This window comes from Ixodes scapularis, unplaced genomic scaffold (genome assembly GCF_016920785.2).
Source record: "Ixodes scapularis isolate PalLabHiFi unplaced genomic scaffold, ASM1692078v2 PGA_scaffold1__304_contigs__length_218370807, whole genome shotgun sequence".
Taxonomy (NCBI): Eukaryota; Metazoa; Arthropoda; class Arachnida; order Ixodida; family Ixodidae; genus Ixodes; species Ixodes scapularis.
In genome coordinates this window covers 36,209,941-36,228,554 of record NW_024609846.1, presented here as the reverse complement: position 1 = coordinate 36,228,554, position 18,614 = coordinate 36,209,941, and the positions used below count along the sequence as shown (strand labels likewise).

Genomic DNA, 18,614 nt, shown 5'->3' with positions numbered 1-18,614 from the left:
AAGACCTCCCTGTAGGAAGGGCTATTGATTCGGTCTGTCAATTTCTAATCTAATAGAAGACTATTAAAAATCCGCGGAGTTCTCCTTTAAGGTGCACTTTGTGTGTTGCATGGCAAAGCAAGATTAGTGAGTTTTCGTACGCTGTAGTCACCGTCTCGCAACGGTGTCCGTAACCTGTTCGAGGTTAGGAACTCTGCTGACAAGACTATCGGCACCCCTTCTCAGCAAAATTTTTAGCAGTGTTGCTTCCTAATAGCGAAGAGGTAAATTACGTCGCTGGAGCGCTGCGAGGAAAAATGACACAAGACATTTTTGCATAAAAAAATTCTACGTTAAAAAAAACAACTTTTATATTATTTATTTTGGTAAATTAGGAAGAGCAGCGGAGCTGTAGCTTCTGTTCCCGGCGGTGGCTTTCCAGGCGAGCAATTTTCTCTTCTTTCGCAAGGGAATCTGAAGCGCTCGACGCAGTGGAACTTTAGGCGCGGCGGTTGCGGAAGCGTTCGCGCTGCTGCGCACATCGCCGCTCGTTCCGCTCCCGCTCTTCTTCCGAAAAAAGGTTACCGCCATCTAGGAGCGACGGTGGCAACCAGTTGTCTGGTTGCCGCCGTCGCTCATAGATGGCGATAGCTGTCCAGAGCTCAGTGTCATCATTTCTAATCCGTCGGACACGATCCTGGGGAAACTAGCCCTTAACAGCTCCGCTGTAAAAAAGAATAAACTACAAAGCACAACCATTTTTAGATTGGACGAATACTTCTGGACTGTTTTGATTCTATCTTCAGAGTTCACAATCCTAGAATACCTAACGTTTTTAACGTGACTCACAAAAGTACAAAGTGTACCCAGCAGTTCGCACCTCAACCTTTACTGACAGCCTCATTTCATTTCATTTCATTTATTTACACCTTAAGGGCCCGTGAAGGGCATTACATAAGGGGGGGGTATTCAAGTTTTATACAACAGAGAAACGCAAGAACAAGAAAAAACAGAAAAGGAAACTAAAACACACTTAACACACTCAACACACTCAGGTCTGCTCAAAGCTACACAACTCATAGCACTAGTAGGACGATAAATGAAGTTTAATACACGATAGAAAATTTATCGGATCCACAATGGTGACCATGGACGATGGGAGGTTGTTCCAGTCGCTGATGGCCTGAGGGAGGAATGATCGATTGAATGCGTTTGTATAGCCTGAAATACGCTTGATTGTACATGTGTTGTTAAGGCGTGAAGATGTTCGGTCGGGGGGTGATAGCAACTCATTTTTAAGGACTGGAATGTGGTAGTAGATTTTATGAAGAAGGCAGAGCTGAGAGACTTTCCTGCGGAGCTGCAACGAGGACATAGTTAGTTGACTTTTCAAGGCGGAAACACTAAATGAGTGATCATAAGTAGACAGGATGAAACGAGCAGCCCTGTTTTGAACTGATTCGAGGTTGTTAATTAGGTAAATTTGATGGGGATTCCAGATGGTAGCGGCGTATTCTAATTTAGGTCTGACGTACGTGTCGTACGCCAGTTTTCGAACCAGGGGAGGTGCGGATCGTAGGTTACGTTTTATTACTCCAAGGGTCCTTGATGAGTCTGCAGTAATGGCTTCAATGTGATTATTCCAGGAGAGGTCGGGTGTTAGTCTTACACCAAGATATTTATACATAGAAACATTCTCAATTGAGTCGGAGTTCAGGTAGTATTGGTAGGACAGTACAGATTTTTTCCTAGTGAAGCGAATTAGTTTGCATTTAGATTTATTTAACGACATCAACCAGTCATCGCACCATTTGTTAATTTTAGATAAGTCACTTTGAAGTTGGTCGTTATCTTGCACACATGTTACTTTGTTATAGACGACGCAGTCATCTGCAAATAGACGTATTTTAGAGGAAATATTGCTAGGGAGGTCATTTATATATATTAAGAATAACAGAGGCCCTAAAACAGACCCCGCCTCGCCTAACAGAGACAACCACAACCAACTCGTTCTTAAAAAGAAGGAAACTTTCTTGAAACTCGACACAGAAACAGAGCTACAATGTCGACCCATAACTTCGAACCCTAACTTCTACTAGACAGTCTTGACTAACAAAGGAACAACCAGAACCATATACTCAATCTTACACACACAAAAACAAAAAACAAAAAAAAATGGAAGGTGATTTGGCTACAGGCTTCATTCGAGCTAGTTTGTACTTATATATTGGTGATGGATCAGCTTCACCTTAAACAAACGTTCTACGTTTGTTTCAAGCTCTTTTTGTAAGGAAAAGTTGATCTTAAATTCAAGCTGACCCGTCACCATGCAAGGTGCCTAAGGGCTTTGCACCCCGACCTTTACTATGGTGCCTGGAACGCGTCTTCAACTGGTGTGTTTACCGCGTCCAAACAAAATGGTTCCTTGATTTCCGCCTGATGAGGTCATAGAGGTGCCAATCCTGACGTCGTCGAAACAGCTGTGGTGTTTGTGGCAGACGCCTGTTCTGCTGCAGGTCGCTCTCCAGCGTGGCAGTCCGCGGAAGCTTCGGTAGCCAAAAGTTTGGACGTCGTGACGACAGCGACACTCGCGTTTGGTTGCGCCACTAGCAGCTTCTCGTTGGCATTTCTACGACCAACCGCCAGTATCGCGACATGCAACAGCATGCCACTTCGGCTTCTGTGGCGTCGTTTGTTGCCACGTCGGGACCACTTTTTATGTATGGGCAGCATTGGACGCTAAATACACCACTCGAAGACGCGCTCCAGGTACCATACCTCTACTAGGGTTTTGACTAACAAGGGGACAATATTTTGATGCAAAACTACCAAGCTGCAGAGAAGTCTGACTAATAAGGTTTCGTATTGATTTCATACGGATTTGTTTTTTTTACAAGAATCTTTTTCTAACACTGAAGAATATTTTCCTCCTCCTGGACCAGTCATCGTGGTAAGCTGCCAAATGACGAAAATAATCCCTGGAGAAGGTGAACACAAGGGTCAAAGGACAAACACAAATCACCAAACACAGCTAGGTGACTATAGTGCACGACCGAAAAAATCCGCCTGGTCCGGGTATCGGACCCGGGACCTCTTCATTTCCAGTGGAGCGCTCTACCAACTGAGCTAACAAGGGGCTAGACGTCAGTAGTGCATACAGGTTTTATCAGCTGCGACCAGTCTAACCAAGCTACCTGATCACTGATCTCATTGATAATTGCTGGATTGCGCATTCCCGCTCCGCGAGCGCGGCCACCAAACGGCACGCTTGCAGGCTGTTTTTTTTTTCTTTTCTTTTTTTGTTTTGCTAGCATTGTAGAGGCCGACAGCAGTGTGCTAAAGACACGTTTACTACTCGTACGTCGTGATAAGCCGAAGACGCTCTTTAAGATCACGTGTAAGCGTTGAGACTTGCCGTTGAGAACACGTGGAAAATATTCCGAAAGGCCCAACTTTTCGCAAGCAAGTTTCGCCGGTCTGGCGGCGTGTTCAAAGCTTCCTTGGCACGCCGAAGTGCTGCGTCTCTGTGCCTTCGCACGCTTGGATACCGACCAAGAATCGACGCCGCACCGAATTTTTGAAGGTGTGCAAAGTTTTGAAGGTGTGTTGTGCGTAGATGTCTTTAGATCATATATATATTAGCCACGAAGTTCAGGATCGTTTAGCTGTTACACTCTCAAGAAAAAAGGGTGTCAAAAGGTGTATTCTTACACCCTTTGTCCCATATAATACACCCCAGAATTTCAATTCGACGTACAGTGCCCTACAGTCGAACAGAGGGCCCGAAATTTTACGAGGGGCTTGATAGCCGTGTGGTACAACATTTTAAATAGCTAAAGTACGTATCAAAGACCACATAGAGAAGACACCGAGTTTACATAAGCTATTTTAATAAGTTGTACCACACGGCTATCAAGCCCCTTCTAAAATTTCGGGCCGTCTACCCGACTGGGGAGGCACTCACTTGATCGAATGACGTTTTAGCGAACGCCCACGTTTGACCGAATGACACTTTAGCGAATAGTCGGACGCCGCGAAGCGGCGTTTTCGGGTGGGCCAAATGGGTTCACATTTTTGTAATGAGCCGCCGCAGACTGTCGCCGCGAAGCGGCGTAAAGCGCAGCGCGGCGGATAGGTTAACGCGCGCCCCCGTTATTCGCTAAAACGACCATTCGCTCAAATGTCGCTGTTCGCTAAAATGTCATTCGCTCATGTGATATGGACCCGTTCGACTGTAGGGCGCTGTATGTCGAATTGAAATTTGGGGGTGTATTATATGGGACAAAGGGTGTAATAATACACCTTTTGACACCCTTTTTTCTTGAGAATGTACGGTGAGTTGCTATCACTGATAAAGGGGGGGGGATCTATACGTGCTCTTATTTACTATTAACCATGGCTATGTTCCAAATCTACACTGAGGGATCACATGGGAGCACGAATAGATTAACGCTGTAGAGCAAGGGGGGTCTTTGAAGGCAGAAGTACAAGACGGCGAAAATGAATATCTTCGAAGAGCGGCCCATATTATGGTCGTGTGCAATCTGTTGATCAATCACAACTAGGCGAGCCGCGCTCAAACGTCAAGTGTAATTAAGTAGGTTTATAATGAGCCAGCACTGATCAGTAATGAAGGGCTGTTGTGCAAGGTATTTTGTAAACCGTCTAACGACGAAAAAAAGACGTACCTTCCCCCTCCCCCTCTCTTCCGTCGCTACTGACGCTGGATCAAGCTCATTTCTGGACCGCGAGTGCCGCAAGTATACAGTCGTCAGAGTAACGTAAGACGCTGATCCAGAGGCACATACGGCTTCGCGCACATTGCACTCACAAAGCCCATCCACACGGCATCGATTCTTGATCGGTATCCAAGCGTGCGAAGGCACAGAGATACAGCACTTCGGCGCTCTGGCCAAGGAGGGAGGCACTCACTTGATCGAATCACGTTTTAGCGAACGCCTACGTTTCACCGAATGACACTTTAGCGAATAGTCTGACGCCGCGAAGCGGTGTTTGCGGGTGGGCCAAGTGGGTTCACATTTTTGTAATGAGCCGTCGCAGACTGTGGCCGCGAACGGCATAAGCGCAGCGCGAAGGGGGGGGGGGGGGGGGGGTTAATGCGCGCCCCCATTTTTCACTATAACGTCGATTCGCTCAAAACATCGCTGTTCACTAAAACGTCATTCGCTCATGTGATATGGACCCCTGCGCTTTCGTAAGAATTTCCACGTGTTCTCAACGGCAAGTATCACGGCTCCCAGAGGATATTAAAGAACGTCTTCAGCGAATGACGACGAACAAGTAGAAAACGTGTCTTTAGCACGCTGCCACCGGTCTCTGGAACGCTAGCAAAACGAAAAAAAAGGAATGCAAGATGGCCGTCTGGTGGCCGCACTTGCGCTGGAGTGAACAAGCGGGGATGCGCAATCCAGGAATTGTCATGCTGATCAGTGTACCAGATCGGCGCGGAAAAGGGAAGCATCAGCTTTAATACAGGCTAAAATTGGAAGTGCAGTAGTGCTGTGGATGATGGAAATAAATAAAAAAGATAGGAATGCGGCAAAAATATTTTGGGAGCGTATTAAAGCGCAGGAGAGAAAGAGAGGGGATATCCAACTCTTATTGACCACACAGGAGGGGAGAAGAGTAGAGGGGGAAGGGGCACGTGAATATATTAGGCAGACAATCGAAGAGGCTTTCTCCCAGCTTGAGCAGAGGGAGACACGGTCAGCACCAGTGTTGAGGAGGAACAAAATTGTGTAACTATGAAGACTACTACAAAAAAAAAAAAAAGGACAAGGCAGAAAGTAAGGTTTCAGCAGGTACAGCGACAGGCCCAGAGAACATGCCTATGGAACTCATAAAGACACCAGGAAAAAATGAAAGCCGCTTACAACTCCCTGTAACGCCGAATTAGAGCTCAGCTCTTGAGGAGGAGGAGGGGAAGGTGTGGAGAGGGGGCTATGCCCCTTCTCCTCTCCTGCTTGGCTCGCATTTAGGGGAACATTTTCCGCTAAATTTAGTGGGAAAATTTTCCGCTAGATTTAGCGGGGAATTTTTTCCGCTAAATTTGACGGGGAATTTTTTTCTGCGAAATTTGGCGGGGAAAAGTTATTCGCTAAATTTGGCGGGGTTTTCGTTAGATCTAGCGGCGATTTTTTTCCGCTAAATTTAACGGGGAAATCTTTCCGCTAAATTTAGCGGGAAAATTTACCCATCATGCACCGCGCGGCTACGCCGACGCCGACGCCGCTCAAGCCGGAAACGGGCGCCTCAACTGCGCTCTAAAACAAGCAAATTGAATTTACGGCATGTGATTAATCAATTAATTATTGGAGGAGAGGTACGCAATGATTGGAAACTAAGTAAAATGAGAGTAATATATGAAGGCAAAGGAAACAAAGACAGCATTAAGTCATATCGCCCGATAACGGTAACTTCAGGTCTATACAGGTTAGCTATGCAGATAGTAAAGCGTATAATGGAGCAATGGACAGAATATATGCAAATACTGGGCGAGTTCCGAGATGGATTCCGAAGAGATAGAAGACTGGAAGATGACTTACTCGTCAGGGCACTCGATGTATCGAAATAGCAATGAAGAACCAAACTCATTTATGGTTAGCTTATTTGGACATCAGGGGAGCGTAGGATAATGTGAGCCAGGAAATACTTTGGGGTGAGCTGTAGGAGTGTAATTTAATACAAATTTGCATGGGCGTACCAACCGGGGGGGCAAGGGGGGCACTTGCCCCCCCCAGTTCTCAGAGTGGGGGGGGGCAAGGCATGCGTTTTGCCCTTTGTTGCGACCGAGGAGTTCCCCAGGCAGCCTCAGGCAGGGCCAGGCGAGGACAGGAACCGCAGGCCGACTCCAGGCAGGGACATCAGGAGACGGGAGGGTGTCTCGCGATAAACTCTGTTTAATACATATGTACAGAAGTTTCTTGTTCGTCAGAGAGCACACTCGCGGCCTCTCGTTTGCTCTTTTTATACAGTCGCTGTTGATGTACCAGCGGTTGGCAGCCAATGGTGGCCGAACTGCCAACGGACGTCACGTTCAGGCCCCGCCCCCACTCATCCTCTCGAGCGCGCACACACATACACGCACACACTGCAGCGTCGAGCGGGCTTCCCAATCCGGCGCCGGGGCATTCTTGACCTCGATAAGCCGCGCCAGGAGTTGGTGACGAAGGGTCCGCTGTCAGCTCGTGAGACGCTGACCGTGATGGAGATGATCCCCTCATTATGCGGCGTCGTGGCTCGGGAAAGGTTTAGCGGGATAATCCGCAAGTGGCGCCGGACGAAAACTTGAGCCGAACGTACTCGGCCGGAAGTCCCGCCGCCGTCGTCGTCCCCCGGAATCCTCTCCCGGTAGGGCAGCTGGTTCCTGGATCGACTGACCCCCGCAGCCAGAGAGAAGAGTCCGGCTCAGCTCCGCTCCCAGGTGTGGCGGCGTCCACGCGGCGCCGGGCGACGTGTTCTGTCAACAACGGCTCAGACGGCCGGTCGCCGATCCTAAATGCGAAGGCCCAACCTCGCCGGGTGGACAAGAAGGGGAGGCGAAGGAAGGACGTGACCTTCGCCAAGGCCTATCGCAACACCTTCCTGAAACGGCCGCCACTGGGCAGAGCAGACACAGGCCGGCGGCGCCCAAGGAATACCAAGGGCACTGCCCCCCGACCCGCGCGGGCATATTTTTAACGTGCAGGCGATACAAACCCTAGCAACGGTGCTCACGCACGCCGGATTGGCTAATTTGTGGAGCCTTGCCCCACGAACAAGGCTACACGGTAACCTAACGGAATCCATCCGCGAGACATGGGCCGGACGGGCCGTCCAGACCAGGACGTAGGCCCTTACACAAAATAAAGTTTTGCTTGCTTGCTTGGAGATAGGCGCTGCCGCCGTCAACATAGGCAGCGGATGCAATGCGAGTTTCCGAAGAGGTAGCGTAACTTAGTGGTGAGATGTCTGCCTCATACGTGTCAGACCCGGGTTCTATTTATGGTGTGGGCCGGCTTACTTCTTTTTATTTTTTTTCTCGAACATTTTGTTTTGTCGAGGCATTTGGCGATATTTACATTTCTTTTTTACCATTAACACTAAAAAAACGAATGTTGTTGACGAAACATCACTAAACTAAATCGTATCGACTCTATTTACGGAAGTGCATGGGGGGCAGCGGGGCTTGGGTTGCCGACCGTCACCGCGAAGCGGCGTGAACGCAGGCGCGGGGGTGGGTTAACGCGCTTCGAGTGATACACGAGCAGCCCATCCGGCGTGAGCGTCGTTGTTAGGGGTTCTATCGCCTGCACCGTAAAAGGAGCAGTGTGTGCACCTCCTGTAGTGGGCAAGAATTCCTACATTGGAGAGAAGCGGGGACAAGCCCTTTCTTCAAATGCGTCAAGTCTCCTTGAGCTTCGGAATACAAAGAAACGCCACTATTCGGAGCTAATCCCACAGTTACTCGACCTCTCTTGCGTCGTGTCTGTTCGCTCCCCGCGCCTCGTAGCAGTGTTGTTGCAGTGGGGGGCCTCGTTAAAATTTTGGGGTTTTTTGGACTATCTAAATCACTTTCTTCCTTCCCATCCCCCCCTTTTCTACTCCGCATGCTTCCCCCTCTGCAAATATCAGCTGACCTTCCGACATCTTTTCTGTGTTGATAGGCAAAACAACCACTAAAATTAGAAAGTAATTTGTAATTTGAGTGGAAGTCACTGGGAAAAGTAGTTAAAGTAAACTACGAATTACTAGAATATAAATGTAATTAAAAGTTACTAAACTACCCAGAAAAGTAGTTAAACTACAGTAACTTGAGTAAAGTAGTTGAACTACGTACAAGTCTGGCCCGGCAGGCGCTCTGCGTAAGGGTTTTCACCTATCTGCCTAGCCCCGCACACCATCACATGGGCCAAGAAAGGTGTAGTTTTACTGCAGAGGAGAAATCAGCAGGGTCCAAGATGGTGACAATGGAGGATGGGGGACTGTTCCAGTGGCTGATGGCTTGAGAAAGGAATGACCAATTGAAAGCGTTAGTAGAGTCAGAAATGTGCTTGATGGTGCAGACGTTGTTGAGGCGAGAAGATGTTCGGTCGGGGGGTAATAACAAAGTGGTTTTGAGGTCGGGAATGTGGTAGTAGATTTTGTGAATAAAGCACAGCTGAGAGACTTTTCTGCGAAGCTGCAAAGAGGACATGGTTAGTTCAGTTTTTAGCGCTGAGACACTGAAAAAAAAAGTCATAAGTGGATGAAATGAAGCGAGCAGCTCTGTTCTGAACTGCCTCTACAGGGTATTGATGAGGTACAGTCGATGGGTATTCCAGATGGTTGAAGCATATTCTATTTTTGGTCTGACGTACGTGTCCAAGGTTAGCTTACGAACAAAGGGTGGAGCCCTTTTTAAGTTACGTCTGCTTAGTCCAAGAGTTCCAGATGAATCGGCAGTAATGACTTCAATGTGGTTATTTTAGGGAAGGTCAGATGTTAGTCTTACACCAAGGTATTTATACACAGTAGCGGTCTCAATCAGATCGGAGTACAAGAAGTAATTAAATGACGGTGTTTGTTTTTTTTCTTGGTGAAGTGGATTAGCTTGCGTTTATACTTGTTTAATGACATAATCCACTCTTTGCACCAATTGTTAATTTTCTCTAGATCTTCCTGAAGCTGGTTATTATTTTGCACACAAGTTACTTTGTTATGGATGACGCAGTCGTCGGCGAAAAAGCGGTTTTTTGAAGAAATCCCAATGGGGATGTCATTAATAAATATTAAAAAGAGTAAGGGCCCAAGTACGAACCCCAGGGGAACACCAGGAGATACATTTATTAAGGAAGATTCATGATCATCATGAACGTGACCTGTACACGGGAAAAAAGAAAGTCACGAATCTATGCAAACGGTTATTTGGTCGAGGCAAAAAGTTGATAGCTTAGAAAGAAGGCGTTGATAAAAAACACGGCCGAACGCTTTGGAAAAAAAAAAAAAAAAACTGCGTCAGTTTTTTCATTTTAAGGTTCAAGGTTCAAGGTTAGTGTGCAAGTCATGGATGAAGTCGCAGAGTTGTGTTTCGCAGGAAAGTACAGTCTCAGGCGATATGAAAGACCCACTGGGAGCGCGTGGCCGAGGCGGTGGCTGGTGGGGGCGCTGCGAGCGCTCCGGGCAGTTCCATTCTGCTTCGAGGGGAGGACGCTCATTCGGCACTCGGCACAAACTGATAAGCGCGTTTCGCTTTATCTGAGCCCGAGTGAGCGTCCTCCCCTCGAAGCAGAATGGAATTGCCCGGAGGGCTCGCAGCGCCCCCGCCAGCCACCGCCTCGGCCACGCGCTCCCAGTGGGTCTTTCATATTGCCGGAGAGTGTACCTTTTTGAAAACCGTGCTGCTGTTTAAAGAAAAGAAATGGGATGATAGGTGCCTCATGATATTGGAGTAGAGGATATGCTCAAGTAGTTTGCAAAAAATTGAAGTCAATGAATTAGGGCGATAATTAGATGCGGAAGAGCGGCTGCCCTGTTTAAAGACTGGGAATTACCCTTCCCACCTTTTGGTCAGATGGAAGGCACCTTTGAGATAAGGACTGAATAAAGATAAGTTTTAAATACTCACTCGAAATAACACTGGTGTTTCTTTTAAATTTTAGAGTTGATGTTATCGGTTCCAGCGGACGAAGTAAGTTTTAGTTTATCAATCAATGTTATAATACCGGCGGAGTTAACGTTAATAGGATGCATGCGCTCGTAAAGCTCTTCAGGGAGAGTGGGGACGGAGTCCAAGCACTCGTTAGTAAACACTGATGAAAAATATTCGTTAAACACAGAACTATCATGGTCGACGTTGCACATCCGACCATTCCTAACTCTCCCCATCTTCCTAAACGTCCGTGTGTGTCCGAACATCAGAAACCGGAATTTTAAAGGTTAAAAACGGCACGTTGCGAATATAGAACGCGCACTTTCATGCAAAGCTGACGTCAAGTGACTCAAATCGAAAAACATGCATATTTACAATATTGTTATCTCTTCTGGTGAAGGCTCAGCAACCGTTGCATCCGTTTTCGCGCACGAAACGGCGACTACCAGAGAAAGTAAGAACGCAGTGATTGCCTTTATTTTAACAATGTAAACACACTTGCAGGCGTGCGCTGATGAAGCCTCAAAATCAAAGCTCTCGTAGTGTGATTCGTGACTGTGCCGGCTACTACCCAACCTCGTTGTCACGCCACTTTCTGGAAGCATACACCAAAATTACAAGTAAACACACAAAAGCGACATCGATACAATTATCTTCTAGAATATCACCTTATTTAGTCATAACTCTTTCAATAGGCACTACAAGTTGTATTTATTTTAAGAAGAAGAAGCAAAATTTTTTTCGTGAGAAAAAACAAAATATCAATGTTAAGTCTGGTAACGTTGTAATTTTGCCGAATCATTGCCAAATCTTTAGAAAAGTTGGACAAAAGTTACGCCGAATTTTCGATTTGGGGGGGGGGGGGGGAGGGTCTGGTTTGCCCCCCCACTCAAAAACAAGTTGGTACGCCACTGCAAATTTGGTTAGGTTTCTTTAGCAAGCGTACACAGACAATAAGGTAGTTATAGCATGGGAAGCAGAAACTACACAATCCGCAGCGCTAAAAAGAGGACTCGGGCAGGGCTGTCCACTGTCACCTGTGTTCTTCATGATATATGTAAATTGGAAAAGAAATTAAAGCAGTGCAACTTAGGTTTTGATATGAGTTATGTGGAAGGAGGGAGACATCTAGTACAGGTAACACCAGGACTGATGTATGCGGATGACATTGTACTCATGGCAGATAACCAGGATACATTACAGGAACTAGCTAGAATATGTGGAGAGGAAGGGGACACATTGGGCATGAGATTTAGTAGTGACAAGTCTGGAGTAATGGTGTTTAACGACGAAGAGACGGAACCCCTGAGGATACAAGACATTGTAATAGACCATGTAGAAAACTCCAAATATCTGGGAGTCTGGCTCAATGAGGGAAGGAAATATCTAGAGGAACCTGAGGAGATAGTAAACAGGATAACTGGGCGAGTTGGTATGGATTCATAATGGAACAGCGCGAATTTTTGCAAGGACAAGGAGAAGGAACTGGACAGGACGAGCGCTGCCTGTCCAGTTCCTTCTCCTGTCCTTGCAAAAATTCGACAAGGAGAAGGAACCGGACAGGCAGCGCTCGTCCTGTCCAGTTCCTTCTCCTGTCCTTGCAAAAATTCGCGCTGTTCCATTATGAAACCTGAGGAGAATATTATTAAAAAAGGGAAAATAAATTCATCTATTATGAAGCTCAAGGCGCTATGGAACTATGATTGATACGAAGTGGTCAGTGGTATATGGAAAGAAGTGATGGTACCAGGACTGTCTTTTGGCAATGCAGTACTGTGCATGAAATCAGAGGTTCAGTCAGGATTAGAAATTTGACAAAGAAGCATTGGCACTGGGAGCACATGGAAGAACACCAAATGTGGAAGTACAGGGGGTTATGGGATGGTCGTCTTTTGAGAGCAGGGAGGCAATTAATAAGTTGAAATTTGAACAAGGGTTGACCGAAATGGATGATACGCGGTGGGTACGGAAGGTATTCAAGCATTTGTACATGAAAAGTTTAAACACAAAATGGACAAACCGAACCCGAAGCTTACATTTAAATACCTAACACAGGTGATGAGGCTGAACAGACTACTTCAGTGAAAAAGGGGTGAAAGAGGCAGAGAGGAAAATGTGGTAGGGAAAAATCCAGGAGAAATCAGCTCTAACAGTGCACAGGTCACGAAAACTGGGACCGGACATTTCATCGAACGCCGTTTCGTCGAACGCCGTTTCATCGAAGCCGTTTCAACGAATGCCGTTTCATCGAACGCCGTTTCATCGAACACCGTTTCATCGAAGCCGTTTCATCGAACGCCGTCTTATCGAACGCCGTCTTATCGAACGCCAGGGTTGCATTCCCGCTTCCTAAAGCTGGTCGGAGGTGCCCATCCCGAGTTCTGGAAGTTTTTGACTTGCATCGCCGCAGAACATCAACTGACGGAAGACAAGCCGGAGGCGATGCTGAGTTCCCAAGAGCCTCTCGCCAGAAGAAGGCCATAGCGGCAAGAAATGAAAAGGCCCGCCTTTTTTATGAGAACCGACGGAGCATGGCTGTGGGGGACTTTTTGAGAGCAATTGCTCATCATTACAAACGATGAATAGCTGTCGCACGAACACATGAACCCCCAAAAGTTTTCAAATAAAATTTGAAGTGACGTACTTGCTTTTGACTTCATTGAGTCTTAGAACTAAAAATACAATGTTTCGTTGTAGTTCCATAAATAGCACTTCAGCTTTAGCTACTGCACGCTTCGGGCAGTAAAAAAAGTATCAATAGAAAGACATGAGAGGCTATAGGAGGCTCACATGGCTAAAGTTGTTGCGCCTGCGCAAAACCTAAGTCGCCTTCTGGCCTCCATTAGTTGGAGTGCGCTATTACCGGGAGTGCGACTTTTTATTTATTTGTTACAATAGCCTCAAGGCCCATCGGGTAATACAGAGGGGGTGAACAGATAAGCACAATGTTCAAAACAAACATAAAGATCGGTACAAATATCCTCATGGGTTACTTGCATCAAAATAAATTGTAACAGCTACAAGTTTGGACATTAAAAAACCTGACGATGAAATGGGGGATTGACACGAAAATGCACTCGATCCATGCATAAAAGAGCATCTTTCACACTTTTTTTTTATATAAAAGACATTCGATGAAACGGCCGTCAGCGATTCGATGAAACGGCGTTCGACGAAACGGCGTTCGATGAAAAGTCCATTTTTTCGATGAAACGGTGTTCGACGAAACGGCGTTCGATGAAATGTCCGGGAACCCACGAAAACAGGACATAAGAATGGAAAATGTGTTTGACAATGGACCTTTTGTAGAAACGTCGGTTCGAGAGTAAATGTTTCCAGTACCCTCTCTCTCTTCCTTCTGGCCGAGCAGTGAGGGAAGATGGTCTAGTTGTGTCGACTTCGGGGCGGAAGATTACGCACGATGGGGACAAAGGCGAGTTTGGGGGAGCCGTATCTAGGTCACAGCGACTCAATGGGCGAACAGGATGTAGCTGACGTTTTGGGTGTGGAACGGGTGGGAGAGGCCTTGCGTGCGTGTATTGTTTTCTCGCCACTTAGCCTCGAACCCAGTCGCGTGTTAGGTGGCAGCACATATTCCCCAAGAGGTCTATTCACTGGGAAGTTCTTTGCTCTTCGAGGCAAGAACGGGAGTTTGGAAGACGATGACGTATAGGGCTAAATTTCAGGAGACAGGCACATTATGTGCCGCTTGCCATAATGATAGCGAGACACTTGGTTTTGAAGTGCACGGGGCTTCGCCCTGCCCTTCCTGAAGGGGTAACGGATTTGGCCGGGGCCCTGGGTTTTACTGGCGACGATGGAAGGACGGAAGAGAGAAGGATTACAGTGACAAAGAGGCGATTAGAAGGTTGGTGGAAATTATCTGGGGAAAATTGAATGATGAACAACTAACTTGCACAGCTGGGGACAGGGGGGGTTCCCGTTTCGATCCATTCCCAATTCAACCTTCTTGTTTGTACCTTCCCGCTTTGACCCGGCTCGAAACTGCCTTCTCGTTTCATCCTTTCATATTTCGCCCTATCCCGAAACAGCCTTCCCGATTCGGCCATCGCTTGTTATCAGTTGGGTCGGTTCGTTTGTATTGTTCGTTAACAGTTGTTTAGCTTCAAGTGTCCAATGTCTGTCCTTCCTGCTGACATCACTTTTCTCTCTTCCGAAACAACCTTGGAGAAATGGCACCATAAGATAAACGCGTGGTGTCAGGGAGGGCTCACCCGAACGATTACAGCTTCATCGATTTGCTCAAACGGGATGAGGCTTTGACGGGTATCTTTGCAGCAGCTTTGCCGTGCGGGCCAGGGGGCATAAGTGGGTCAACAAGGACCGCAAACTGTCAGAACTGGAGTGTCGCCTTTCTAATGGCACGATTTCCCTGTTCGACTTTCTCAACCGGCGAAAGCATTTTCTGGTCTATGATGTTTTCCTGTGCGCGCGAGTGTTCAGTGTTTGAAATCGCAAGAGAGAATAAAGTCGCAATCATATGCCTGTCACCCTGTCTGATTTATCGCTCACCAAAATATCAAGATAACTGATATGAGGTTTTAGAGTAACGTACGCGAGCACTTTGAGTAATCTAAAAATAGCGTCGCGATGGCGACGCTAATTTTAGCTATACCCAATGTGCTTGTAATAATAATAATAATATAATAATAATATCTTTATTCAACCCTGGAGGGTTGCGGCACCACAGAAAGGCCATTGGCCCATACCTGAGGCCTGTGGTGCCGCACTACTACATATTGTGAAAAAAGAAACAAATAAATAAATAAATATGACAATGAAGCATTCAACGTTTTTTTCCATGGAAGATCACTGCTGAAGGAAGTCCGATACCTCCTTGCACCAGTCTTTAAGGTCATCCTTCTCCTGGGGTGGACAGTCGGTCAGCGTCTTTGGCAGCGAGCGCCAGAGGGTTACACACTTCACCAAGACAGAGTTCTGGTGACGCACAGTGCGACCGAACAGTGGCTGTAGCCCACCAGATCTAGTAAGGCGCAAGCTTTTAACCAGCGGGAGCTCCTGATCTCTTGGGAGGAGGCTGTCAGCAAGGAGCCGGAGTGATGCAACCTGCCGGCGAAGTGCTAGGGGGTTCCACCCCACCATCCTCAGAAGTTCTTGCGTGGACAGGTCGCGGTAATGTGGCAGTCCAGGGGAAGCCTGGCACCGCAAGACTGTGTAGGCGGCACGCCGCTGCACACTCTCGAGGGACGCTTTCAGTGAATTCTGGTAAGGGTCCCAAACTGAAGCACAATACTCGAGTTGTTGGAGCACTAGAGCAGTGTACAGGTCCCGCAATGCACTGGCGCCAGCTCCTCGGGTGACTCGACGCACAAATCCGAGCATCCGGCGGGCTTTTGAGGTCACCTCCCCAATGTGCGGCGAAAAGGTTAATTTTGAATCTACTGTCACACCAAGAAGTCTTGCACGGTTAGTGGTGGGGAGTTCCTCTCCATTCAGCTGGAAGCTGTGCTGTCTGGTGTTATGGCTTCTTGATGTGGTAATGAGAGTTGATGAGCATTTGTTAATGTTCAGGGGGAGCTTGTTTGCCACAGACCAATCATGGACGGTGTTGAGGTCGTCCTGAAGTTGCTGATACTGGGAGGGATTCTGGACTGGGTGCATAATTGTCAAATCATCTGCATACAAAAGGGGTGTGCACTGCAGGGAAGACGTCACATCGTTGTGTACGCAAGACTTAATTCATTATTGTACGTAGCGCGAACAAGCGATTGGCGGTGTTGCTGTTTATCTCATAGAATTAAAAGGATGCCATAAAAATTATAACCGTTTTTGGAAGTGCTCATCTGAGCCTGTACCCTAAGCCCTAAAATTTTGTGCCTGCTAATACCATTTCGAAGTAAAATTAAAAAAAGAACCAAAAAACGACAAGGTCGTTTTTGCAGTAACGGTGTCGCAGAACGTACGTACATAGACCGTTTCGCGGTTGCGCGTTATGAAAATCATATGAAAATAATATATTACTTCGAAGCTTGCCTGGAAGAGGTGAATATTTGTAAAGTACATTGGCATGCAATAATATTTCAGAAGATATATTCTTAAGCAGAAAAGGTGCGCGCAGACCAGGGTTAGAAAGTGGCGTCACTAGGGTTAGCGACACCCGGGGCGGTGGCCCGCCTCAAACCCTACCCCCCCCCCCCCCCCCCCCCCCCCCCCCCCCCCCCCCCCCAGGTCTCGTGGCCCTCCGCGACACTTCCTCCCCCCCTCGTGTGCCTCAACACCCTCCGGAGTGCTGCACCCGGGGCGGTCCCCCCCCCCCCCCCCCCCCCCTCCCTTTGTAACGCCACTGGTTCTAAGGCAAAGGGTCTTTCAGGTATCGGTTGAAACGGGAAGGAGTTTTAGCAGATTCTTTTTTCCGCCCCGATAACTATACCTCCTCTCCCCTCCGGCGGCCTTCGGCATGCATCGCATCGTTATCGGGTGTCGTTAACGGGGCGAAAAAACGATCTGCTAAAACTCTTTACTGAGACAGCGTTTCGGGAATGGGACGAAACGGGACGGGTTGAAACGGGAAGGTCGTTTCGAGAATGGGTCGAAACAGGCCTGTTCAAACGGGAAGGTCGATTCGGGAATCGGGAATGGGTCGAAATGGGTCGAAATGGGACGGGTTCAAACGGGAATGGGTTGTTTTGGGCTACACTGGGGACAGGCGGGACAGAGGAAAATTTGGACTCCTTCCCCCTTGGCTCAGGCCCAAAATTTTAACCCTGTCTCCCGGTGGGTCCGGTGTTGGGGTAGCGCCGACAAGGTTTGACCAGAGGAAAATGGACACTCCCTCGCCGGGGGGAAGAGGCAGGGTTTTCTTCTTTTTTTGCCCGATCTCTCGAAGGTCATCCTGGTGATATCTCACACTGCCTGGAGATAGTTAGAGGGGGGAAATTGGTCTTAGAAGGGCGGGAGGAATCATGTGTTCGTTTTTTAGACTTAGGCTAGGTGGCGCAAGCTACCGCCAGTTGCAAAGGGTATTTTAACATCTAACCTTCCACCTATCTACTTGCACACCACTGCTGCGCACTGACTGAGAGGGCGCTAGCTACCACCCTTTCCAATGGGTGGAGCCCGTTGGTGGAGCCCAATCAGTTATCCAGAGGCATTGCACGTACACGGTTGACGGGCGTGAGTTTTGGTCAGTTTTGGTCGTGAACTCCGAGTGTATTTGAGCGGTGTTTGTGTCGTCTTTGATCGTTTGATCGCCTCACTCTGCTTACGATCATCGTGCCCCTCCTCTGTGAAGTCGTGAAGGTGCGGTTTTTGCGCCGAAGTTTGAAACGCGGCGCCATGTCTATTATCATCGCTGTTCTGGTTGCTGTGCTCGCTCTTTTGGTCTGGTGAGTTTCGTTTCGAACTCGCTCTCTTTCTGTCTTCGACTTCTCATCTTTTGCGTCGTTTTATTTATTCTGATCATGGTACCGACCTCCCCAACTACACACCTATTTGCTACAGTTTGTTTTCGTCTTAGTTTGTGCGGAAAACTTGCGTTACACATTGTTTGATTGTCATTACTCTCATCTATCAAAGTACGACAGCATGGGAAGTGCGGTATTGTGAGGGGCACTCACTATGGTGAGGGGGCCCCGTCACTGTAGTGCGGTAGGCAAAAGTGAGGGGGCCCCCTCACTGTAGTGCGGCCGGCATGAGTGAGGGGTCCCGTCCTGTGTAGTATGTGGTGGGAACAGTGAGAATTAACTTGTAGTTTACAAGCACATTAACCCACGCTTCGCGGTCCTGTCAGTGTACCTGTACCTGTTCCTGTCCCTGTCCCTACACGTAAATATAGCGCCTGTGACCTAAATAAAAAAATAAAAAGTGAAAAAAAAAAAAAAAAAGTCGTTCAGAACGTGATTGGAACTGTAGACCCCCAGCTCGTGAAGCCGACACTACCTCAGCGCCACGAAGCGCTTTCAGAATGGGGTGTACATTGGACATCTGTATCGGTTGCTGTTGCCCCGTCACTGTAGTGCAGTTT

At 47.7% G+C, this 18,614-nt stretch overlaps 1 protein-coding gene across 1 annotated transcript; it reads right to left on the bottom strand.

The window, feature by feature from the left end:
• Positions 1-15,292: 15,292 nt before the first annotated feature.
• On the bottom strand, positions 15,293-16,300 carry LOC121836047. Its single transcript, XM_042290687.1, has one exon. It carries the CDS (start codon positions 16,250-16,252, stop codon positions 15,440-15,442), a length of 813 nt encoding a protein of 270 aa, XP_042146621.1. The 5' UTR covers positions 16,253-16,300; the 3' UTR covers positions 15,293-15,439.
• Between the last annotated feature and the right edge of the window lie 2,314 nt (positions 16,301-18,614).